At 55.0% G+C, this 23,903-nt stretch overlaps 2 protein-coding genes across 11 annotated transcripts in view; both read left to right on the forward strand.

The window, feature by feature from the left end:
- The window catches only part of HHIPL1 (HHIP like 1), a 35,632-nt gene extending 14,128 nt beyond the window's left edge, over positions 1-21,504 (forward strand). For 7 of the 9 annotated variants that reach the window (XM_081047355.1, XM_081047349.1, XM_081047351.1 and 4 more), the window contains 7 exons: positions 2,183-2,326; positions 4,707-5,035; positions 5,483-5,609; positions 7,440-7,585; positions 10,288-10,369; positions 12,769-12,851; positions 14,744-21,504. In XM_081047355.1, coding sequence (XP_080903481.1) covers positions 2,183-2,326; positions 4,707-5,035; positions 5,483-5,609; positions 7,440-7,585; positions 10,288-10,369; positions 12,769-12,851; positions 14,744-15,279 — 1,447 coding nt within the window. In that variant the 3' untranslated portion in view covers positions 15,280-21,504. Of the gene's footprint in view, positions 1-2,182; positions 2,327-4,706; positions 5,036-5,482; positions 5,610-7,439; positions 7,586-10,287; positions 10,370-10,928; positions 11,681-12,768; positions 12,852-14,743 lie in introns of those variants that run through there. The other 2 variants (XM_081047356.1, XM_081047357.1) reach the window with 2 other exon arrangements.
- Positions 21,505-21,947: 443 nt separating this feature from the next.
- The window catches only part of CYP46A1 (cytochrome P450 family 46 subfamily A member 1), a 28,275-nt gene continuing 26,319 nt past the window's right edge, over positions 21,948-23,903 (forward strand). Inside the window, exon 1 of one of the 2 annotated variants that reach the window (XM_081047360.1) lies at positions 21,948-22,196. Coding sequence is in view for 1 of the 2 variants with exons in the window: in XM_081047359.1 (XP_080903485.1) it covers positions 22,075-22,196 (122 nt within the window). In the remaining variant the exon portion in view is untranslated. The remainder of the gene's footprint in view (positions 22,197-23,903) is intronic. The other variant, XM_081047359.1, reaches the window with a different exon arrangement.

Below are 23,903 nucleotides of genomic sequence, written 5' to 3' on the forward strand. Positions count from 1 at the left end.
TTAGAGGTGAAGTGACCTGGTAGGTCCCACAACCAGGAAGCATCAGAGCTGGAACCCTGGTCTGTCAGGAAAATAAACCCTGTACCAGATAATTCAACAGGCAGAATTTGACATGGGACTTAGTTACTGAGGTGGTATAAATGATGGCAGAGCCACCTGCGGAAGAAGTGAGGCAACTTTGAGTTTAATAGCTGAAGGAAGCTGCCTCCACCTCTTGGGCTGGAGGACGAAGTGAGAAGGTGGGGCGACTAGAGCCCCAGAGCTGGAGCCACTCAGTGGAAGCTGGACCCATGGTGGGCCCGGGCAGGGGGAGCTTGATCCAGGGAGGAGGTGCTGTTGTATTACCAAGACACTGCCCGAAGCAGAGAGAGAGATATGGGGAGAAATACCCCGACTTCTCCCTTTCTTCCACACTCCAATCTCTTGCCAATGCCGCCATTGGCTGAATCTAGCTAGCAAAGGAGCATGGGAAATGCAGTTTTTTGGAACTGGCCCTCTGAAGTAGGGAACAGGTAGGGGGAGGGCCAAGACTGACTGGATCTGAGGGCAAACAGGCAAATAACAATACGTTATGTGTTTGATAGAACTAAAATCTCGACATTGAAAGTATAAAAAGGAGAAGGAATCACGCATGCTGGCTAAGCTAATGTGGATCTTGTTACGCAGCAGTATTTTGACAATGAGCTTCCTGGCAGCCAGAGTAAAAGGAGAAAACATTACTCCTTATGGTCTTATATGAGGGCTGCACAGCCAGTTCTCCAAGAGAGACCAAGTGTATCACATGGATCTCACAGAGGGGAGACAGAGGGACAGAACAGACGTGTCTTCAATAGTGACGTTTAAAAATGTATTCCCGGTAAAGACTGAAAGTGCAACACAAAATATACAAATGAACATATTTTAGAGTCAGCGTTCATTGAGGGTCCTGTGGGGGCTTCACAAGTACAAGCCTAGAACTTGACTCATGTAGGGAGAGACGTAGGCCTGACTGGCTCAGGACAGGGCCAGGAACGAGTGGTCATTCTTTCCTGGGTCAGCTGTCAGTCTGTGTTCCCAGGGCGGGGATACCAATGGGAGGTGGACAAACTAACAGTCTAAGCTGTCCTCTCCTCGGATGACCTGGAGTTTGGGGCTCCGTATGGCTCACCGAGTCATGTGTGCCTCACATGGAAAGGCTTCCAGTCTTGGCTCTGAAGGTCCAAAGTCCTGGGTTCAAGCTCGTGACCTTTCTGTATCTTGGTTTTTCTTATCTGTCTGAATGAGAGATTGGTAAGTCACTGACCAATCCTGGAAAGTCTGAACCAGCCCAAGCACATCAGTAAGAGGGAATTGAATACAGTGAGAAACTACAGAGGTGTTGAGAGAGCTGGAGAGGAAAAGGGGAAGGTCAAGTTACCTAGAGATTAGTAACTGCACGAGGCTGTTGCCATTCATGGGCTGGAGAACCAAAGGGACGAGGCCTGTGCTGCTGAGTTTGCTACTCCCGGTACCAAGAAGTCTGGGCCGAAGCCCAGGTGTCCACACTCACCAGCGCTGTTGCCATCTCCGCAACCACTGCTCCTGGAGGCAGAGCCAGAAGCCAGGGAAACGGGGCTCTTGCCTTCCACTCTCCATTGGCAAAGCCGAACCGGAAGCCAGCTGGCCGGCAGTAAAGGAGGTTGCTGATGGGTGGGTGTGGGTGTGGAGGTGAGTTCTGCCCATGCCACCAGCTCACCTCCTTCGAAGTTACAGTAGATAACAAATGAGGGAGTGTGTAGAAAGTGCGCAGCTTACATGGCTGGTGTGTGGGTAGCTATGACGATGAAGAAACCAGTTGTGCCAGTGACTGGGTCAACAGTTTTGCATGATTATAACAGGGCAGGTGCTAGCAGTGGGGAGTAGTAGAAAAAGCGCTAAACCAGAACTAGCAGACTTGAGTTCTAGTCCCAGCTCTGCTACCTATGGGTGTGACCTTGGGCAAGTTCAACCCCACTAAGCCTCCAATTCCTTGTTAGCACGTGGAGTAAATTATCCCTGCCGAGCCTAACAGATCTTTGTAAAAATAATTTGCTATAAATGATATGAAACATCTTTCCAACTGTAAAATGGCATCAGAGAGAGGAAGTTTTATTGCTGTGACTTTGTCTTGTGTTTTTGGCTGAGGTTATTTTTTGGGGGTGGGGGTCGGCTTATCTTCCTTTAGGATAATCCTGGAGATCGAAGAACCAGCCTCGAACCACAACGGAGGGCAGCTCCTCTTTGGGGATGATGGGTACCTCTACATCTTTACCGGAGATGGCGGGATGGCTGGAGACCCCTTTGGAAAGTTTGGAAATGCCCAAAACAAGTATGTCGTGCTCCAGCTGGCTGGTGGGCTGGTTTATATACTCCTGGATTACATCCTTTTCTGGAGGGGGTTACTTTCTCAGCCATGCAGTGGAGGGCAGCAGAAAGGGCCTTGGGCCCCAGCTTGGCCTGCAGCTAGCCAGCTGGGGTCTCATCAGGTCACTGCCTCTTGTCAGCCAGAGGGGAATAATAATAATCTCCATAGGGAGGCTTGTCGTGAGGAATAAAGACAGTCATGTTTGTGGAGGGCCAGGTATAGTGCCTACTTGTCACAGGTACCTGATAGGTGACATCAGAGAGCCTCTGGGAAGATAGGATTTTCTCTGAAGTCAGCCCAGCCCTGCTGGAACCAGAGAAAGGAAAGGGGTGCTTCTCAGACCAAATGGGGCATGTGAGCTGGTTGGAGCAGGGTCGTATGGTTAAGTGGGTGTTCTGTCCCAGGGGTCACCTACGATGGCCTAGAAATTGCTCTCAGTTACTCACTTCTTGGCTTGAGCAGATGGCCTGCTGTCATTCCACTCCTATACACACCCACACACACACACACACAATTATGAGTTTTGTGAGTGTAGACAAAGCTAGCTAGCAGTCTCAGGACAGCCTCCTCCATTCTCTTAGCCAAAAGGACAAAACCCTCCTCAGCCCAGAAAGTAAAAATAGCGAGTCAGATGCTGATTACAGTAATTAAAGTAGTCACAATTTGGGACTTGTGCTTTCATATGTGACAGTGTAAGAGTCAGTGCAGCTTTCTCATGTTTGGGATGTGTTTCGAGATGAAGTTGAGAAAATAGAAATTAAGGATTTGTGGATAACTGGACAGAACTTAAAACATTATTTTGCTGCTATGACTTTCGCCCACTTACCTATGGAAGCCTGGTGCCTGGTGTGGCTCTGGGCTGTGTCTGCAGCTTGGTGCTGAGCAGGCTGGAGCATGCGACAGGAATCCATTGGGCAAAACCTAAACGTATGCAGTCGGGGATCCACTGTGGGAACTCTAGAGGGGGCGAGCATTTTATCATCGTTACAGAGGACACTTGTACGATCTCTTTAATGAGGGAAATGCCTGGGTGCTGAAGCTGTGTGCGAATGGTGGGCACACAGTTGCATCAAATGTGCACACCACGCCCGTCCTGCCTTGTAAAGCAGCATTTGGGAGTCACCAAAATGCTGAGAGCGAGGGAAAACCCATGCCTCAATTACGTAGGTGCGTCAACAGTCACAGATAAGAGTGTTTGGTCCCCAATGTGCTTCCCATCTTCAAGCACAACGCACATTTCCCCCATCATGTGTCACTTTTGTCATGTGATGAATGAAACCCACAAGCTACTCACCCCCAGGAGCTCTGTGGAGGTTAGGGCTGCACGCCTGCTCTGTGTGGCTCTGGCGCGCACGTCCTGAGGTCTTCTCACTCCAGGGCTTGTAGAAGGTGATGTTGCGTGGTGCTGTGGAGTGGCCTGGCTTCCAGTCCAGAGCTGTCTGCAGGATCTGGGAAGTGGTCCCCCTCTCAGAATCTGGGTTGCCTGATCTTTGAGGTAGTGGCCGGGGTGTAGAATGTGGGGTGAACTGAACCAGCACTGAGGCCTATCCGCTTTCTGGCCTGCTGTGGTTCTGCGTACAATGGTCTAGGGGTGTGTGAGAGAGAAAGCAAGAAGTCAGTCTCCCTGATGCGGAGATCTGCAGTGTTCTCTCTCCCACCTCCCGGTCCTGACCTGTATTCTGTATGGTGCACTTGACTTTGATTGCATTCATTCTCTCAGCAAACACTAAGGACACCTACTATGTGCCAGACACTGTGGTAGGTGCTGGAAGTAAACTACACACGAGTCATTTTTCTAGGAGCATTAACTTTCACCCTATGGCATAACCCTGTGAATGAGCAGGAAAGAGAAGGACCAGCCTCATATTACGGTGGAGGACACAGCCTGGGAAGGTTAGCCAGCGATGTGGTAAAGAGCTTGGGTTTCTACCGCCAAGCGCCTTGGGCTGGACTCCAGCCCTACTATTTACTAACGGTGTGGCAACAGGGCACTTACCTGACCTTTCTGAGCTCAGCCTCCCCACCTGTAAAATGGGGGTGGCAATAATACCCACCTACCTAAAAGGTTTGTTGTGAGGCCTAAACCAGGCGTACATGGTATGCATGTTCAATGCCTGGGACAGGGCCTGGCACACGGTAAGGTTGAATGAATGAAGGAGGTTACCCAGCTGGTAAGGAGCTGAGAAGACGGAATCCCGGGTCTCTGGCCCCACGGCCCAGGCTTGCCTTGCTTCTGGCTGGGCCGTGGGCCCCTGCCCCTGCCCCTGTACCTGCCCCGCGTGCCGGAGAGGCCTGGCGCAGGGCGACTCCGAGCAGGCGCCGTCTCCCACCCACCCGCCCGCAGGTCGGCGCTGCTGGGCAAGGTGCTGCGCATCGACGTGGACGGCAACGAGCGCGGCCCGCCCTACCGGATCCCGCCCGACAACCCGTTCGTGGGCGACCCCGCCGCGCGACCCGAGGTCTACGCCCTGGGCGTGCGCAACATGTGGCGATGCTCGTTCGACCGTGGCGACCCGGCGTCCGGCGCGGGCCGCGGGCGTCTCTTCTGCGGCGACGTGGGCCAGAACAGGTTCGAGGAGGTGGACCTGGTGGAGCGCGGTCGCAACTACGGCTGGCGCGCGCGCGAGGGCTTCGAGTGCTACGACCGCAAGCTGTGCGCCAACACCTCCCTCGGTGACCGCCACCCCCACCCCCCTGCGCGCGCCCGGCACCCTCCTCCTCCGACCCCCCACCCCACCGCTGTGCGCCAGCGCCCGCTTCGGCGGCTGCACGAGGCTCAACGAGATGGCCCCTGGGGAGCCCCTGATCCCAGATCCATCCTTCACCCAGGGGACATACGCCAATGCCCCCCAAACCCCTACCCGGGACCTCCTCTCGCCTCGCCCCCCCTCCCCAATTCTCCTGGGAGGCTCCTCCTCTTCTCGCCCCCCAACCCATGCTGTCCTACCCACCTTATAAGCTGTAAGCACCTCCCTCCCTGAGTGACTCTCTGGAGCCCCATCTCGAACCTTCCTAGTGACCTCATATACCCTTGCCCAGCAAGACTCAGGACCACCCACGAAGTTTTGTTGTGGGGGAGGGGATTCCCCCGACTCACCACACCTTCTCCCCACACTGCAGATGATGTACTCCCGATATTTGCCTACCCGCACAAACTGGGCAAGTCAGTCACTGGGGGCTATGTGTACCGCGGCTGCGAGTACCCCAACCTGAATGGCCTCTATATTTTCGGAGATTTCATGAGCGGGTAAGTGGCCTGACAGCAGTTCCAGAGGGCTGGGAGGGCAAAGGAGCAAGGTCCGGGGAACACAAACAACTTCCTAGACAGGCTTAGGGTCGCCCCAGAGTAGGTAGGAGCAGTCATTGTACCAGCTGGCTAGGGCCCCAGGGAGCGTTGGTCCAGGAGAGAGAGGCTAGAGAACCACCCTGCTGGGGAGAGGGGAGCTGGGGCTCCAACCCAGGGCTGACCATGGGGGCCCCTGGAGCCTTGCTGCCCAATTCCCACACTCTATGGCAGTGCCACCTCCACCTACCAAGACCCTAGAAGGTGTGGGTGGGGGTGTCACACCCTACACAGGTTTTGGAGGAGAAAAGAGCATACCCTGCAAACCTGCTGTGGGTCAGACTCCTTCCCCAGGGGAGCTTATGGGACCTCATGACCACCTCATTCTCCCATTGTACAGGGGAGAAAACTGAGGACCAGAGAGGCACAGGGGAGATATATACCTGGCATGATGCTTAAAAGTGCAGCTGAGATCACTTGGGTCCCAATTCTGGCCCACTTATTAGCCATGTGACCTTGACCCAGTTACTCACTTCTCTGTGCATTAGTTTGCTCATCTGCAAAATGGAGATGATAATAGCATCTGCGTGCTAGGGCTGTCTGAGGACTGAGTCAGTTAATTCACACAGCACTTAGAATCTAGTATGCAGATAGTATCGGGTGGTTCTTGCTTATTGCCACCCTAGACTCTCCACATGAGCGCAGCTGTTCCTCAGGAGGGAAAATAAGGAATTAAGGGAGCTTGAGGCAGGCAGGGGCATTCTCACCTCTTGCAGGCTGCTGACCTGGGGGTGTGTGTGGCCAGGATGTCTGCAGCTAGAGGAGAGAGAGAGTCCTGATCTGGGCCTCTGGGTGCTAGATCTTCCTCCCAGCTCCGCCCTTCCCTAGGTATCTGCCTCTAGGACTCAGCTATGTCATCTGGTAAATGGGTCTAGATGAAGCCTCTGTTTTTACCCTGATTCACTTATCCCCCTTCCTCCCTCCCCCAGGAGTGCCCAAGTCACCTGACTACAGAGATTCAATTAGTTTTGCCAACCTTTCCCAAGCTTGTCTGCTGGGTCATGTGCCAGGGCCAGAGTTGAAGAATACCTTGTATCTGAGTCAGGGAGACAAATCTCGGTGCTCTCTAGTCCAACCCCAGAGAGCCTGTGCCCAGGCTGGAGAAGCCCAACATGGGGGCAGTCAGGAGGGCTTTCCAGAGGAGGGAACAGACAGTTGAGCAGGAGCTAGAAGTATCAGTGGGTAACTGATAGGTGAAAAAGGGAGCAAGGGGCCAGATCTGCATATTCCGAAGAGGCCCAGGCTCCACGTTGTGCTCAGAAGCTGAGGCAACTCCAAAGTGCACGTACACTCCTGGGCACCAGCCTTCGAGGGTTCTGAAACCCAAGTTAGCTCCTGACTGCCGCCTGCTGGTCAGTAGGTGGGTCTGAGCTGAGAGGGCAGGAACCAAGCTGGTCTTTGGTCTCGCGTGCCCTGCCCCCAAGCTTCTTGGTACATAGTAGGTGCTCAGTAAAGACTGCATGCAAGGCCAGCTTCATGGATGTGTGGCCTGTGCACTGGCAGAGGGCCCCACGTTCAGAAGGGCCCACACTGGGCTTAATGCTCTGCCTTCAATGTCCTGAACTGCTTAGTGTTCTTTGAACAAGGGGCTCTGCCTGCTCATTTTGCACTGGACCCTACAATTACATATGGTCCTCGTTGCCTGGATAACAGATGAGTGGATGGATGGATTGCAGGTGGGGTTCCCCTGGGCACCATGCCAGGCATGACCCCACAGCTCCTCTTCCTTTGCAGGCGTCTGATGTCCCTCAGAGAGAAACAGGGGACAGGCCAGTGGCGGTACAGCGAGATCTGCATGGGCCGTGGCCAGACCTGCGAGTTCCCAGGCCTCATCAACAACTACTATCCGCACATCATCTCCTTCGCAGAGGACGAGGCCGGTGAGCACTCCTGGGGTCTCTCCATCTGGGCTGGGCCCCCACCCCATGGGTCCTTCTGGCCTGGGATTTGAGGAATGGGGTCTCAGGCCTGAAATCAACTTCAGGCTGGAGAGTGATGTGTTCAGTGGGCTCAAGACTTTGCTGGGCATCTGTCCTCAGCAGTCTGAGCTTCAGTTTCCTCACCTGGAAGCCCCACCCTGAGAGGCTTGCTGCGGATAGTGTGATCACCTGGGTAAGAGTCCAAGGCAGTTAGCAGACCAGGAAAGGCTCTGTAATGATGGCGATGCAGCCAGTTAGGGGAAGAGTGCCTCCTGAGACTTCCACTGCCCTGGTTTCCTGATGCAAGTGTATTGGGGCCTATAAAATGAAGCTACATTGTCTTCAGAGTATGGGTAGACACCGCCTTCTTGCCTGTTCGTGGGTCCCCCATTCAAGCACTTGCGTTTTCAATGCAAGGAATAGTGGGGGAAGGGAGAGGAAGAGGGGCCACTGGGGCTGGATGCCGCTCCAGCCTGTTGCCTTTGTCCTTGGCCCTGGATTGTCCTCAGACAAAAGCCTAGGGGTTCCCAAGGGGGCCTAGTGGATGCTTGGCCCAGTTGCCGGGCAACGCCCAGCCAGGGGCCTTTTGAGGCGTGTCCCCTGCAGGGCCTGGTGCCCAGGGCCCCCAGGCCTGAGTCTGGGAAACCTTTGTTGAACCAGTACCCATCAGAATCTAAATTTTCAAAAGGGCAGCCCCAGCCCCCACTGCCATCCCAAGCCCACTGGGCCCTGGGAAGTCCTTTATTTTGGTCAATAGGGGGTTAACGTGTTTTGGAAGGAGGAGTGCTCTCTGTCCACCCTCCCCATCTGCACCCCCCCCCCACACACACACATAGAGGCAGGACCTGGAAGGTGCATTTCCCAGGGGCCCTTCCTCAGCCCTCTGAGTGACACTGAGTGATGGACCGCCAGGCAGAGGCCCCAATGAGACAGACAGCTCAGGAACAGCCCGTTGGCAAGCTTGAGCAGGCGGCCCCTGGAAGGCACAGAGCTCTGGGGTCCAATGCAAACAAATCTCTCCCAGCGTCAGGCTCCAGCCTCCACCTCTCTAGTTGTTCTTCTGACACTTGCAAATTGTAAAACAAGGACCTCTGCTGGCCGGCTGTCCTCCAGGGACGGTCCACATTGCAGAGACCAAAAGGGCAGCGTGGCTCTGAGCAGGGCGTGGCAGTGCCAATGGGGGCTCCCTGCCAAAGCATGGAAGAAGGAGCCTTGGAGTGTGCCCGGTCCAACCCTGTCACTTTACAAATGGGGAAACTGAGGTTGACTGTTCATGCCCAGACATGAAGAAGGAAGTTCTGTATCCAGAGCAGGTCTCTAAGCTTTGGTCAGCCAAAGGAAGATGATGGAGAAAGGCATTCCAGGCTGAAGGAGCTGAGTGTACAGGGAGCCCCGAGTTGCTCCAGGAGCTGGAGTGTAGGTGGGAGGGCTGCACAGCCAGGGGGGAGACGGGAAGTGACCCAGAGAGGGAAGTGATGGCCCCAAGGCTACACAGCAAATTCATGGCTGTGCCTTTGTACTCTCCAGCAGGAATCAGCTTGCCAGGGTACCCCACTCCGTCCCACAGGTTGTATAATCACCATGTGGGCCTATTACCTCCCCTACTTCCCACTCCTCACCCCCCCAAGCAGAGCTCTCACCTTGCTGTCTCCATCTCTCTTTGGGGAAACCACTCCCACCCCCAACCTTGGAAGAGCTCTCCACTGTCCCCTTATAAGGACTGAAGGTATTCGCGTGACTGAACTATCACATTGAGTCACACGTGGCCTGTGTCTAAGCCTCCCACCAACCATGTATCCTGAATTGGTGTGGACTTAGGGGCAAAGATGTTCCTGAATTCCCGGTCTGGCTTAACCACTCACCAGCTATGTGACTTTGGATAAGTCACTTGACCTCTCTGAACCTGTGTTTTCTCATCTGTAAGATGGGAATAATGAAGCCTATTTCCTGGACACAGGCACCTCCGGCAGCAAGAGTCAGGGGCAGAATGGGATGAGCAGAGAACAGACAACTCTTGTTCCCTGATAGCACTCATGGTGCCAGGGGTTTGTAACTCACTCATTGCATTTTCACTGCATCCTGAGAGGTGGGGAAACTGAGGCTTAGCGTGGGGCTGTCCCACAGCTGCTGGCACTCACTTGGTGGGGCTGAGTGCAGGGACTAGCATTCACATGAGAGACTTCCCGCTCTTGTATTCTGCCTGCTGGTCCGTGGAGAGAGACTCTGGCCTCAAGGACTTGGCAGGACCCAGATCCTGGGTGACAGTGACAACAGCGGTAATAGCCACCACTGACTGAGCACTCACTGTGTGCTCTCTTAATCCTAATAGCAGTCCTAGGAGGCGTCTGTTTTGGGAGGAGGAAGGTGAGGCTCAGAGCCACATGTGCCTGCACCACCCAGTAAGCAGTTGGTGGGAGAGCTGGGCTGATGACCCTGCTTATCTCCAGAGGTGTGCTGGGCGTGAAACCCTGGCAGGGACCAGGGGTGGGGCTGGGGCACCAGGAGGGACGAGAGCAGAGGTCAGAGCCTGAGCTGGAACATGTTCCCTCATGGCTGGCCTTCTGAGGTTAGGGTCTGTCTCAGAGCCTGAGGTGGGGGGCATGGGGCTGGCTGGGACCGTATCCAGGCAGCATTCTCACTCCTTGCCCTGTTTCTTATCCAAGGGGAGCTCTACTTCATGTCGACAGGCGTGCCGAGTGCCACAGCGGCCCGTGGGGTTGTCTACAAAATGATTGATCCCTCCAGGTGAGTCCTGGCCCACCGCATTGCCTGAGTCCCTACTGTCTGCCAGGAGCCCTCATCTCCATTGCCTCATTTCCCCTTTTTACTACTCCCTAAGGTGGGTATTATTCATATCCCCATTTTTCAGACGAGAAAACTGGGGCCCAGAATCAGGATGTGACTAGCCAAGTCCATACTGCTGGTGAGGAGGGGCAGATCCAGGATTCAAAACTGGGTCTGCCAGCCTCAAAGTTCAACCCTACTCATGATACGAGGGAGTCGAAGATACTGGTGGGGGCCAATAAGCGCAGACCCCATCATCACATTCAACAAAATTAATTCTTTTAAAAATTTTAGAATAGTTTTAGGTTTCCAGATAAGTCGCAAAGATAATATAGAGTTTCCCTTATTCCCCTCACCCAACATCCTCTATTATTGAAGTCTTACCTTATCATGGTATCTTTGTTACTACTAATGAACAGTACTGTTAATTAGACTCCACACTTTTTTAAAACATGGAAATAACTGCACTTTTTGAAAAAGATTTCTCTAGCTTTTCCCCAGTGTCCTTTTTCCGTTCCAGGATCCCATCCAGAATCCCACATTGCATTTAATCATCATGTCTCCTGAGCTTCCTCTGGTCTGTGACAGCTTCTCAGACATTCCTTGCTCACCACACTTTTTTTTTTTAAAGCACCAATCTATTAATTATTGACAGAACTATTTATCAAGAAAAACATATGTCCTCTTTTCATGCCCCCTTTTCGTTTCCCTGAGGACTCACCCATCTTTACCTGCATAGCCCAGGATTTACGTCATCATGGTGGAGCACATGCAAACTGCATTTTTCTTCGTTCGTTTTTCCCTACTTTGTATAAACAGCTCCATGTTGCAACATCACCCGCAAAAGGATCGTTTTTAATGGCTGCGTACTTTTCTGTTGACTCACTGTGCCATAATTGTCTTAACCATTCTTCAGGCATTTAGGTTATTTATACTTTTTTTTTTTTTTTAAAAAGAGTGCTTCTCTAAGGAAATGTCACATTTATGGAGCATCTAAGTTGTGCCAGACGCTGTGTTTGACCTCGTCCTAGTTTGGGCAGCATGCTGTTGACCCATTATTATCCCCATGCAACAGAGGGAAGTTTCTTTCTGCTCCAGGTCTTGTGGATGGGAGAAGCCAGGAAAAGGCTAGACTCCTCCCTCTCTGATCCTTCTCCTCTCTTTCATTTTTCTCTTTTGGAATAAATGTGTTTCTTTGCCGCATGACGTATTGCACAGAGGTCCCATGACAGGACAAACGGAGAAACCAGGAGTGGAGGGGGTGGGGTCACCCGTGACCACCCAAATATAACTGCTGTGGCATTTTTTGATGTATCTGCTACCCTTTTGCATAATGAAGATATTTTTACATAATTTCCTTGAGGAGCAAAACTCTGCTGGGTCTGTGCGAAGCATGTGGATATTATCTGGAGTTCAGAGCAACCAGAAAACCCACCCTTTCTATGGCTTTGAGAAGTGTGTTGCCTGGTTGTGTTTCTTCAGCTTCTGGGGGAAAAGCCCAAGTCCCTTCTGTCTGGAAGCCACCTTGTGTCACATGGTTGCTTTACCCCTAGGGTTTCCCCCTTGTGCTGGTGGAACCTATTGAAGTCTTGCACCCACGTGGGTCAGTCCCAGAATAGGGTCGGTCCCATTTAAAAGACTTACATATCGACAGCCAAAAACTAATTAAAATGGGATTCCATCCCTTACTGGTGCCCCTCAGAGATGTCGGAGGAGCCCAATTCATAGCCCTGGCAACCCTTCTCTGATTCTTTTCTCTCCCACTCTCCAAGGCCCCCAGATCCCTGGCTCTACTGCCAGCCCAGGGCTCGCTCTCTCTCTCTCTCTCTTACCCCCTTTATTCTTTAAATGGACTTAATCTTTCCCTGATTCCTCCAGGCAGAGGGATCTCTGATTCTTCATTAGCAGAAATCAAGGAACGAGAGGGGCAGAGAGAGACCCTCCTCTAAGGCTGTTGGGGCTGGGGGCCAGGGTAGCATGCAGGAATCGGGCTGCAGTTAGTTACAGGCTATGGGAGGAGAAGAACTATGACATTTGATTATGTTCTGCAGACAGGTCATGCTCAGGTGAGCCACCGGCCCTCATGCAGAAGCTGAGTGGGCTCTTGGCAGACCATTATAAGGGATTCCTGCCCTAGGGTTGGGCTCTTACAGAGCCTTGGGCATGGAGCGCACAGGGGTGCTGCTCGCCACACAGTAGGTGCTTCATAAATGGCCGCCATTGTCACTGTTCACACCTTCCCAGGCCTGAGAGCACACTGCCCTTCCCTCCTGCCTGGGTATAGCGGGAATGTGATGTCAGAGGGTCATGCTCAGGGCCAGCTCCCAGAGTGGGACTCATGACCTCCTGTGTGTTGGCAGACGGGCACCCCCAGGCAAGTGTCAGATCCAGCCTGCCCAGGTGAAGGTGAGGAGCCGCCTCATCCACTTTGTGCCCAAAGAAAGTAAGTGCCCACCAACGAGGACACTGTGGGGGAGGGGAGCTCCCACAGCCCACACCCAGCTGCCCCTCCATCAGATGTGGGTCCTCACTGCTGGACCTGGACGCCCTTCCTCAGCCCCTGTGCCCAGCACCACGCAGAGCACACATTAGACACTCAGTTAAAGTGGGTGGAACTCCTTAAACCCCCTCCACTGGTGTGGTGCATGCTAGCTCCAGGCCATGGGTACGTGGCCCCAAGGGGATGCAGGTCTCAGAGGGGGACAAAGGGAGAAATAGCTGGTACCAGGAAAGGTACATTGGAGCTCTTGAGAGGGACAGAGAAAGAGGGTGTATCTGCGTGAGCAAAGAACATTGGAAAGAGTTATTCTAGTTGCAAGGGCCTGTAGAGCGGGGGGCATTTGGGCCAGGCCTGCCATAAGATGTTCCATTTGGACAAGGTTGGTGGGAAGGGGTATGTGTGTGTGTGTGTGTGTGTGTTTGTGTGTGTGTGCCAATCCCCCTGGGACTGGGGACAACTGAAAAGGGTTTGTCGCAAGTAGTGGGGCTGTTCTACTGCGCCCAAGCTAGGTGGGGACCGAGACCCAGTGTTGCCAGACTTTCCAGTTCTTAAGAGAAGCAGGAAACCCATCCATTAATTAATTCATTAGTTCATTTAACACATAATGTGCTTCATTCTGGGGATATAATGCTGAGTGAGACGGATGTGGTCCTTGCCTTCTAGAGTTGTCACATACAAATCACCCCATTTGAAAATCTTGGCAACTAGCTCAAAATTTTAAAAACCACCTTGTGGGCCAAAGGAATACATTAGTGGGCCAAGTGTGCTAACAGGTCACCAGATGGCGGACCATGTATAGGGATTGCAAAAAGAGGGGAGGCTGGGCACATGGGTGGATGGGGGTGCCCGGCCTTGAGGAAGGGATGCCCTGGGAAGAGGAAAGTTGAGGGAAGAGATGAGCTCACTGTTTGGGGGAACTTAATTCTAGCCTCAGTTGGCCTTAGGCCTTGGCCAGTTTTCCATTCACTCATTCAGCAGTTTCTGGTACTTTTGTTGGTGACCCGCTCAGGGCAGGGTGCTGGAGCCACAGAAGTCAGACAAAGACGTATCCTGATGGGACACACAGAAAAGTCATTTAGTGTCCCAGGCCCAGTGACAGAACTGTGTGCTGGGTGCCACAGGGACCCAGAGTAGTGCAGGATGGGGTGGGTGGTGGTGGTCCTAGAGCAGAGGCTGAGGATTGGTCCTGGAAGGAAAAGGAAGGGTTCACCATGAGGTGGGGGGAGGGGGGCAGTCTAGGCATAGGGAGCAGCAAGAGGTGCAGTGGGAGAAGCAAGGCAACCTGGAGGCCTGGAGGGGAGGCTTCACTCTGGTCAGGCGGGCCCGGGCAGTCTGGTTCCCATTCTGTCCATCTGCCATGGCCCCTCTGCAGTTTTCCCCATCAGTGGGTCTCAGCTTGCCCACCCCTAAGCCAAAGATTAGAACCAGAAAGGGTCACTTGGCTCTGAGAAGCCCTTCCAGACACACCTTCCCTTCCACTGAGCTCCAGAGTTGAGAGCGTGAGGGTCTGCCGGCCCTCCTCCTCCCCCACTCTCCTAAGACTAGGACTCCCAGGAGGGTGGGGTGACCCAGCAGCAGACCGCATAAAGCAGCTGCCAGTGAGTGTTTGCAGAATGACTGAAGAAGCACCTTGCACCCAACTCCAGGTTCACGTCCTGTGGGACCAGGGTGACCCGGGAAGCCACCATTCGTGCCCCAAGAGGCACACCATCCTCAGGCTCTGAGTGAAGGGCAGAATGAGGACATCTTTCCCCAGGGTCTGCATTCTGGGGTGGTGAGCTGGGGTGGGTTAGGGTGGCTAAGGTCCCCTGATCGCAGGCTCTTCCTCTGTGCAGAGTTCATCCGGAGGGCCGAAAGCACCCCGCGGCCCACAGCGCGTGCTACCACCAAGGCGCCCCGACGCAGCCGCCCCACAGCCGCACGGCCCGCGCCCACCCTGCAGCCAGCAAGGCCCACCCGGCGGCCTGGGGGCCGGAAGGGCAGTGGGCGGCGGAGGGGGCGACCAGGCACTGCAGACCCCGCGCCCTCAAATGGCGCCATACGCCTGGTGCGGCCTGCAGGCCTGAGTCCAGGCCGTGGGCGCGTGGAGGTGTTCGCGGGTGGACGCTGGGGCACTGTGTGTGACGACCGCTGGGACATCAAGGCCGCGGCTGTGGTGTGCCGCCAGCTGGGCTTTGCATACGCCGTGCGAGCCACCAGGCGCGCCGAGTTCGGTGAGGGCCGTGCTCTGCCCATCTTGCTGGACGATGTGCGCTGCACGGGCAGTGAGCAAACCCTGCTGGAGTGCACACATGCCGGCCTGGGCACGCACAACTGCGGCCATCAGGAGGATGCGGGCGTCGTGTGCAGCCGCGAGGACCCCGATCTGTAGGCGAGTGTAGTCTGCCTGCCCTGGCTGTCCTCTGTCGGACCGGAGCCCGGCAGGGCCCTCTGCCCTGTGCATGCCTGGTGCGTGCACAGGAGTCTAGAGTGGAGGTGGCCCATCTGCAATGCTGTCCTGTGGATGCGCATGAGGCCTGCGCAGTGAATGGTGTTCTCTGTGTGTGCCTGCCCACGTGTCCTCGGCCTGGAAGCCCCCGTATGTGTTGGGGTCTCGGGGCCCTGTGGATGTGTGTTCCTGGCAGGAGGCATTCTTTTCTTACCTCTGAGCAGCAGCAGGAACACAGCCTGGCATGGAACCCTGAGCACTGAGGGCAGCCACTCTTCAAGGACAGACGTGGCCCCTGCCTGCATTAACAGAGGCATCGCTGGTAGACTGAGGGAGGGGACCCAGGCTTGCTCTGCTCACAACTGTAGTGGAAGGCCCTAGATCAGCTGAGGAATGTGTGACTTGAGGAATGTGGCCCAAAGAGCATGGACCGGTGGCCCAGCAGTCAGAGGTGCTGAAGAGAACAGAAAGGCATCCAGCGGGACAAAGAGAAGCCATCAGACCGATGGGTCCAGGGTAATAATGGGCCATGTTTGTCCCAGTGAGTGCCTGGGTTGGGAGGCGCTGGCTGGAGGGCACTGGATGACCTCTGGGAGAAGCCTCCTGCTCATCTTGAACCTTTTCATCATGCTGAGCCCATGTGGGTGCTCTGGGGAGGGTGCGGGGCCACCCAACCCTAAGGTCTGACTTCCCCTTCTTCCCAGGAGAAAAGCCACCCAGCACTGGCTGGGCAGAGCTTCCCAGTGGCCACTCCCAGCACCCTAGCTCCTGGTGAGTGGGGGGCTTAGGACTTCTCTACTTTCAAGAAGGTGTCAGGGCCACTGGGCCCACCAGTGTCATCTCAAAATCCACTCCTGCTCATTGAAATCCCAGTGAACCCCTCCTTCCATTCCTCCAGCCCCAACCCGGGGGCCAACCGGGCTGTGGTCCAGTGAGACTACTGATACTCCGTCACCCAGGGCTGGGCCAACACCGTGACTGTTTACAACCCCTTCCCTTCTGTCTCTTCTCTCTGACCCATGCCTGCCTGGGAGCTGAGGAGGTGGGCAGGGTGGGGGGGATGGGTCTGCAGCCCCCGTCCTGCTCACAGTTCCTTGGCCCACTGAGGGCCTTGGCCCTGGCTTGTGCCAGGCCTGTGCACGGGCGTCAAGTACAGCTGGGCTCAGCTTCTGACAGGGGTGGGGGACACAGGGGGCATTAAGCAGATGGTCACTGGGCAGAGAGGAGAGGATATGGCCCGTGTTGGGGGCTGGAAGCGTTCCGGGTGGGGCAGCCCAGCCCAGTTGTTGAGAGTGGAGCTGGCACGCGGGGCCGTGTGACAGTGGAGGAAATGGCTCTGTGAAGCTCTGCTCACTGAAGCTGGGTGTGGAGTCGGGCACGCTAGAGGGTCACTCTCTCGGACTCCTCCTACTTCTGCCCTGAGCAGGCTGTCAAGGGCCCTGGGCCTTGTGGCCTATCTGGCACTGTTGTGCCCCTCGTGGAAAACACAATTAGCACTGCCATGGATGTGGCCTGTCCTGGGCCCTGTGGTCAGACCGGTCAGCATGTGTGAACTCATTCCTCAGAACAGCCCTCGTCTCCCCTTTTACAGATGGGGACCAAGGTGCATAGAGGTTAAACTCCTTAGTTGAGGGCACCCAGTCAGGTTGGGGAGAAACCCAATTTGAACATGAGCAGCCTAGCCTGAGCGCCTGCTGGCACCCTAACCACTGCCCTCCCTAGCTCAGGGTGTAGCTTGGCCCAGTGGGTTGCCCACTGTGTGCTGCCAGCCTGGCTGGGGAGCAGCTGATGGAGACGAGACCCCTGTGAGCCCCTTCTGCCCAGTGTGTGGCTCTGCGGCCTCTCATTGCCCAGGGGTTGACTGGGCAACTTCCCAGGAAAGAGGAAAATTCTGAGAATGTTAGGAAGCTGGGACGGCCCTCAGTGACCATCCAGGCCAAATTCTGCACTGTGCAGATGGGGACATGGGCCTGGGAGGCTTTGGTCCAGGCCTGTGGCCACCTAAGCTGAGACTAGAGCCCAGGGAAGGTGGGGTGGCCCTCACGGCCCTCAGAGCAGGGCAGCACCATGGCCCTACCCAGTGTGGCGACCAGAGCTGTCAGTCCCTCTGGCCCAGAGTTGGGGGATGGGTTACACAGCAGCCTCTGCCTCCTCTTCCCGGGCTTCTCCATGCCCCTCCCCGTGTTTCTGAGCTCCCCTCCCCATTTGAAGGCCTGGAGGCCGTGACGATATAAGGTAGGGACTGGGAGGCGGGGCAGAAGTGATGTGGGGCATGGGGCTACCATCTGGGGCCCTGAGCACCTTTCCCCGAGTGGTGGAGTGGAGTGGCCCAGCCCTCAGCCGGGGCCTTGAGCTGTTTGTTGAGGCAACTGGGGAAGTTCAGAAGCTTCACCACTCCTCTGGACAGTGCTGTCCTCAGCCCACCAGTCCCCTACTTGTCATCCGTCAGGCTCCAAGCAAGGCTCGGGCTGTGGCCTGACTCCTGAGAAGGAAGCGGACAAGACTCACTGCTCCTAGTGATAACCAGGGGAGGTCACTGACATTTGCTGAGCATGTACACCTGCTAGAGGTCGGTGTTACCTGGTATTCACTCATGAAATCCTCCTAGTGACTCTATGAGGTAGATGCTATAGTCTCCCCATTCTACAGATGTGGAAGCTGAGGGGAGGCTTAGTTACTTGCTAAATGTCACACAGCCAATATTTGAAACCAGGTGGTTGGGCTGGAGCCCCAGCTGTGGGCTATCACACTGTGCTACCTCCAGACCATTGAATTCAGTGGTCTCCATCATCAGGCCCTGTCATTGTGCAGATGGGGACACAAGTCCAGGGAGGGGCAGAGCTGGGTGCAGACTCCCTGTCCAGTGCTCCTTTCATTCCATCGCCTGTGGGCAGCCACGAAAGCAGCATTCACAAGTGACTCTGTCCTTGGGGACTTCGACCCTGCCTTAGAGTCCTTCAGCATCCCTGAGGGTGGGCGATGGTCTGGGCCAAGTCTCCCCCTGCTCTTCCCAGTCCTCTGCCCTCACTGCCTCTAATCCAGCCTCCAAACAGCAGCTAGAGTGAGCTCTGAGAACCTGACCCAGAGAGGGGCTGCCTCTGCCCAGCGTCACACTGCTTTGCCCTGGAGCCCTCGCAGCCCAGAGCTGCAGGCATATCCCAGGTGTGGCCCCGTGCCCAGGACTGCGTCAATGGCATCAGCCTCAGGGCTGACAACACCCTAGGTCCCTGACTGGCCCTCACTTGTTCCTTGTTCACCTGCACCCCTCTGGCAAGCCCCAGCTGGACCAGGGCCCTGGGTAGCCACCTTTCTCCTCTGACTATAGGAAAGGCCCCCATCCTTGGCAGCCTTGCAGCTGTGTCAGTGACCGACGGCGAGCAAGCTGGTTGGCAACCTCCAGGCATCCCTGTATTTATACCTTGCAAATATTTGACTTTGAGGTTAGACCAGGGTTCCAGCCTTGGCTGTGTGACCTTGGGGAGGTCACTTAGCCCCTCTGAGCCTCACTGGAAAACAGAGGTAATCAGCAGGACTATTGGAAGAAAACTGAGGTAACATTTGCAAACATGTCCAGCCCATTCCAGGTTGCTTCCTAGAAAGAATGCTCAATACCAGGCTGGTGGTGTCCACACGGGCAGCTGCCAACTGCACAAGACAGGGTGGGGCGGGGTACGCCATGTGGAGGGACCAGATGAGAATGACCTGGGACAAATCCTCAAAATGGGAGGAAGATGAGCCTCTTCACACAACCATGTAGAGGACGTCTTCTTCTGTTCTCTCAGTCCTTCTAAGACCTAGCATTTATCGAGCACTTACTATGTGCCAGGCGTCTCAGGTGTGCTGGCTCATTGAGTCCTCACAATGATGCCATAAGGCACCCCTGACATCACCATCACTCTTTTCCAGATGCAGGGGCAGATCCCCAAGGTGACAATGTAACTAGTCTTGGGTTCCATGTTCAGAGGGTGAGGCAGCTTTGAACCAAAGCCCCCTCCACAGAGCCTTATCTTTCTCCTTCCCTAGGCTACTGTACCTGTCCCCTGCCAGGACATTCAAATGAGGGCAGCCACTTCAGAGCCATCTCTTCTGCCTGTATCTCCCTCCATGATTCCCGCCGGGAAACCACTTCCTGTATGGAACCATCTTTACCGGTGGTTCTCAAACTTGAGCAGAATCACCCGCAGAGCTGGTTAAAACACAAGTTGTCAGGTCCTATCAGAGTTTTTTTACTCAGTTTTGGTGGGGCCGAGAATTTGCATCGTGACATCAGGTGACGCTGATGGCCTAGGGGCCACACTTGGAGAACCATTGTCTATACACTAGTGCTGTCTAACAGAAATGTAAATGAGCCACATAGGTAATTTCGAATTTCCTAGTAGCCCTGTTAAAGCAGTGAAAAGAAACAAGTGATATTCATTTTAATTAACTCAACATGTTCAAAAATTATCACTTTAACTGGTAACCAATATAAAAATATCAATGAGATTTTTTTCTTTTTACTTTCTTTTTGTATTAAGTCGATATGGTCTGTTGTGTATTTTACACACACAGCACATCTCAATTTGGACTAGTCGCGCTTCAAGCACTTGATAGCCGCATGTGGCCAGTGGCTACCCCATTGTTTTGTCTAGAGCCTAGACCTTCCAAAGGAAGAGCCAGGTGGCCGGCCAGGTGCTTCCCAGTGGCGCCGTCTGCTGGAGGCTCGCAGTGTTGCCCGCCCTGGACAAAGGGCCTCGGACCCGAGCCTTAGTGTGCTCCGGTCTCATTATTTATTCACCATTTAATCACAGGAGAGCTGGCAGGATCAGATGAGGTCGCCATGTGGAGGGGACTCAGCTGACTCGTGCGTCAGGGACAGGGGTTCCTGGTTGAGCCAGGTTGAGCCACGGTCACATTGAGCCAGAGATCACAGGTGTTGACTGGTGCACCAGAGAGTATTATCCAACGCCCACTCCTCTCATTAGCTCTGCTTGGACAGGCTCAGGTTCACAATTATACCCCGGGGCTGCTCCATGCCCTCCTCATGTGGGGCACAGACTGTGGCCAGAGCAGTTCAGGACCTTGCCGTGCCCTCCTTGCCCTCAAAGAACAATTGTTCGGGGTCCTTTCTTCAAATCGCCTCCAAGCCCTGGAGCTTTCCCACAGCCCAGGAGGAGCTGTCTGACCTCCCCACCTCCCTCTCCCCTCAGCAGGGCCAACCGAAGGTCTCCTATGTGCGCCTGCGGCTGCTTCTCGCCGCCACACGGGGGCGCGGTCGCAAGCCACTGTCTCATAGCCCTACTGGGGGCGTGTCCAGGTCCCCACGCCGGGAAGGACGCTTAGGCTGCGGTGGCCCCGGTGCAGAAATCCTGTCTCCTCGGTGCTGGACCCAGCTCTTAAAGCTTGGCCTTCTGCATCACCCCGCAGCCCGCATACTCCCCACAGTCCTGTTCCTGATGGGGACTGTCCCTGGCTGTCCCTGGGAAAGCGGGTACATAGGCCTTCTCAGTTTTCCAGTCGCCCAACCACTGCTGGACTGATCCATGAGTGAGGTAGGGACATGTTCTCTTCTCAGAAACCCAGCGGCATCTACCTTTGGGTGCCTTCTCCCCAGCCCGGAGAATCTTTATCTGGACTAGGGTTGGGCACACCTGGCCCATTCCACCCACTGCTTTCACTCCGGGGGGCCCTGAGTGTAGAACTGGGAACTAAAACGCCCAGAGCTGACCCCTTCTGTCATACTAGAACGGGTAATGAGAAGCAGGTTACAGAGGGAAGGCAGTCTTAGTTATTAGTTTAAGCAGACCCTTCAGGCACGCGAGTCACATTTCTTCTTTTCTCTTGAGGGTGACCTTGCGTGCCAAGATTTTCACCCACTCCAGCAACTTTGGACCCGGGTCGACACCTCCGATGAGGCTTCCCTGAATGTGGGAGATTCTAGGAGTGCTTGAAACTCCGGGAGAGCAGCCTCGGGCTCAGAGGTGCGCTCTTCAGTCTCAGACTCAGGCCTCCCTGTGTCCCCAGGGTGTTGGTCACCTGCCCCACGCTGGGAGACAGAGGGCACTAGGCGTGGACAGGCCAAACAGGGGAAACCAACTTTGGGGGTTCCAGGAAGAGGTTTGGGAACAGTCGATGTAATACAGAAATTTGGAGACTGGGATGGGGTTTCCAGGAAGGTTTTAGGGAGAAAGGGAGGGGCCTAGGACCTCGCGCGGAGAAACGCCATTATTTGAAGGCGCGGAAGAGGGCGGAACCAGCCCGCAGAAGTTAGCGCCGCCGCCAGGTTAGCAAGCGCCGAGGAATCAGGGTTGCTAGGGACAACGCGTTCTGGGCGGAGCTTCTGTTGGGGTGGAGCTTGAGGGCGGAGCCTGGGGAGGCGGGGGAGAGGGCGGGGCCTAGGGGGTCTGAGCCAGAAGCGGAGTTGTGATTGGCGGAGACCACATGATCTGGGCGGGGTCTAGGCTAGGGCATAGTTAATATTGGGGCGGAGTTTCAGGAGGAGCAGGGCAGAGCGGGGCGGGCCCCGAGAGCTGGAGCCGGAGGCGGAGACGTGGTTGGCGGGGACAGAGCGCTCTGGGAGGGGTCGGAGCTGGCGGGGGCGGAGCCGAGTGGCGGGGGCGGAGCCGAGTGGCGGGGGCGGTACTGGGTCGCGCCGGGCCTGGGGCCGAGGCGGCGCGCGGCGCTGACAGCTGAGTCTGCTAGCGGCCTCCCGCCCCCTTGGTGCCCGGCCCTGACCCCGGCCTGGACTGTCTCGGAGCCATGAGCCCCGGGCTGCTGCTGCTGCTCGGCAGCGCCGTCCTGGTCGCCTTCGGTCTCTGCTGCACCTTCGTGCACCGCGCTCGCAGCCGCTACGAGCACATCCCCGGGCCTCCGCGGCCCAGGTGAGCGGGAGGTGGGGGTGGGGGCCTGGATGGGGCGCTCGAATGGGGGGTCGGGGGACTGCGTCCAAACCAGAATCGGGGCCAGGGGTCCAGCCTCGCCTTTGCGCGCGGCCGCTTGGAGACCGCGGCCGGGAGAGGGGCGCTAACTATTCTTAGTAACAAATTACTCACAGCGACCGCAGCTGCTCTGCGCCCACCGCGCTCTGCTGGGCCCCACAAACGTGATGGCAGCGACAACCCTGTTAGGTAGGCGCTATTGTTACCACATCGTTCAGACGAGGAGACTGAGGCTCGCAGAGGCAAAGTCACCTGCCCAAGGTCACACCGTTGGTAAGCCTAGATTTAAACCCAGGTCAGCATGGCTCTAAAGTGGGTGCTCTTAACTTTGGGGACGTGGACGGGGTTACTCAACCTGGATTGGAACGCTGTACTTTGGTCACATTCTCTTTTGTATCTCTGTCCTGGCATATCCTTTTTGTTTTCTCGGTACTTCCATTCCATTCTTGGCCCCCATCCCCCACAACCTACCTCACCCCACCTGAAGCTTACCTTTCTGAAGCTTAAATCAAATGTGTCATTTCTCTGTTCCAAAGACTTCCCATCACCTTAGAACTAAATCTAATTCCAAATTAAGTCCAATCCCACTGCCAGCCAGGCCCCTGCTGAGCTGTCAGAACCTGCCTCTGCCCCCTTTGCTTACTCACTGCTGCCTCCAGTCGGTCTGCACCTTCCTCCCCCAGCTGATTTCCTCCTCTGGGGTCTTGCTGTTCCCCATCTACCCTGTGTAAAGCCCACCTAGCCCCAAACTCCTTATAGGGCCATTCCCCCTGAAGTTACCTTCTGTTCACCTGTTGACTGTCTGTTCACCTGTTGACTGTCTTCGCCTTTAGAATGTGAGCCCTGGGTGGGCAGGATGCTGTGTTGCTCGTGTATTCCCAGCGCCTGGCACATTGCAGAAGCTCAATAAATATTTGTTGAATGAATGAATAAAGAATGGTATTAGACACACTTTTTAAAGCCTCAGGACCTGAACATCGGGAAGGTACCCACCTCCAGCACAAGCCAGGTGCCCTGGTATTAGATGCCTGAATTCCTGTTCGGTGGGTCCGGGAAAGATCTCTGTGGCTGGTGACACAGGGAGGCAGCTGTTTCTCCCTACCGGCTCTCTGTCCTCCCAGGTGCCGTCTCCCATTCTGAGGTCTTCCTGACCCCTTTTCCCTTAATTAGCAGCTGTGTCTTTCTCTCCACCTAGATGGTTCTTCCCCCAGCCTTGCAGCCTTGGCTTAAATGCTAACTCCTCAAGGAGGTCCCACCTGCTCCCATGCCCAAATATATTATGTTTGTTCATTTTATGAACTCTTAGTGACCCTAATGGCAATTGAGTAATTTATTTGTGCAACCTCTTGTTAAATGTCTGTCTCCCTCATAGGCCTGTGTCTGTCTGTTCTCTGCCATGTCCCCAACATCTAGCATAGCAATGCCTGGTCCGTGTAGAGTAGACAATCAATAGACAGTGATTCAAGGTGGTTGGTGGAAATCTGCAAGTTGTTAGGTACACTGTCACCCTTTCCAGTTTTCAAGGCAGCCATCACTTGGAATTGAATGACTTTTGGGCTTGTTCTGATAGGTCTCATCATGATTTGGCCTTCTCGTAAACACAAGTGCTTCAAGCACTACAGATCCGGTACAGTCTCTGTGTCTTGAGAA

This window comes from Rhinolophus hipposideros (genome assembly GCF_964194185.1).
Source record: "Rhinolophus hipposideros genome assembly, chromosome: 5".
Classification (NCBI taxonomy): domain Eukaryota; kingdom Metazoa; phylum Chordata; class Mammalia; order Chiroptera; family Rhinolophidae; genus Rhinolophus; species Rhinolophus hipposideros.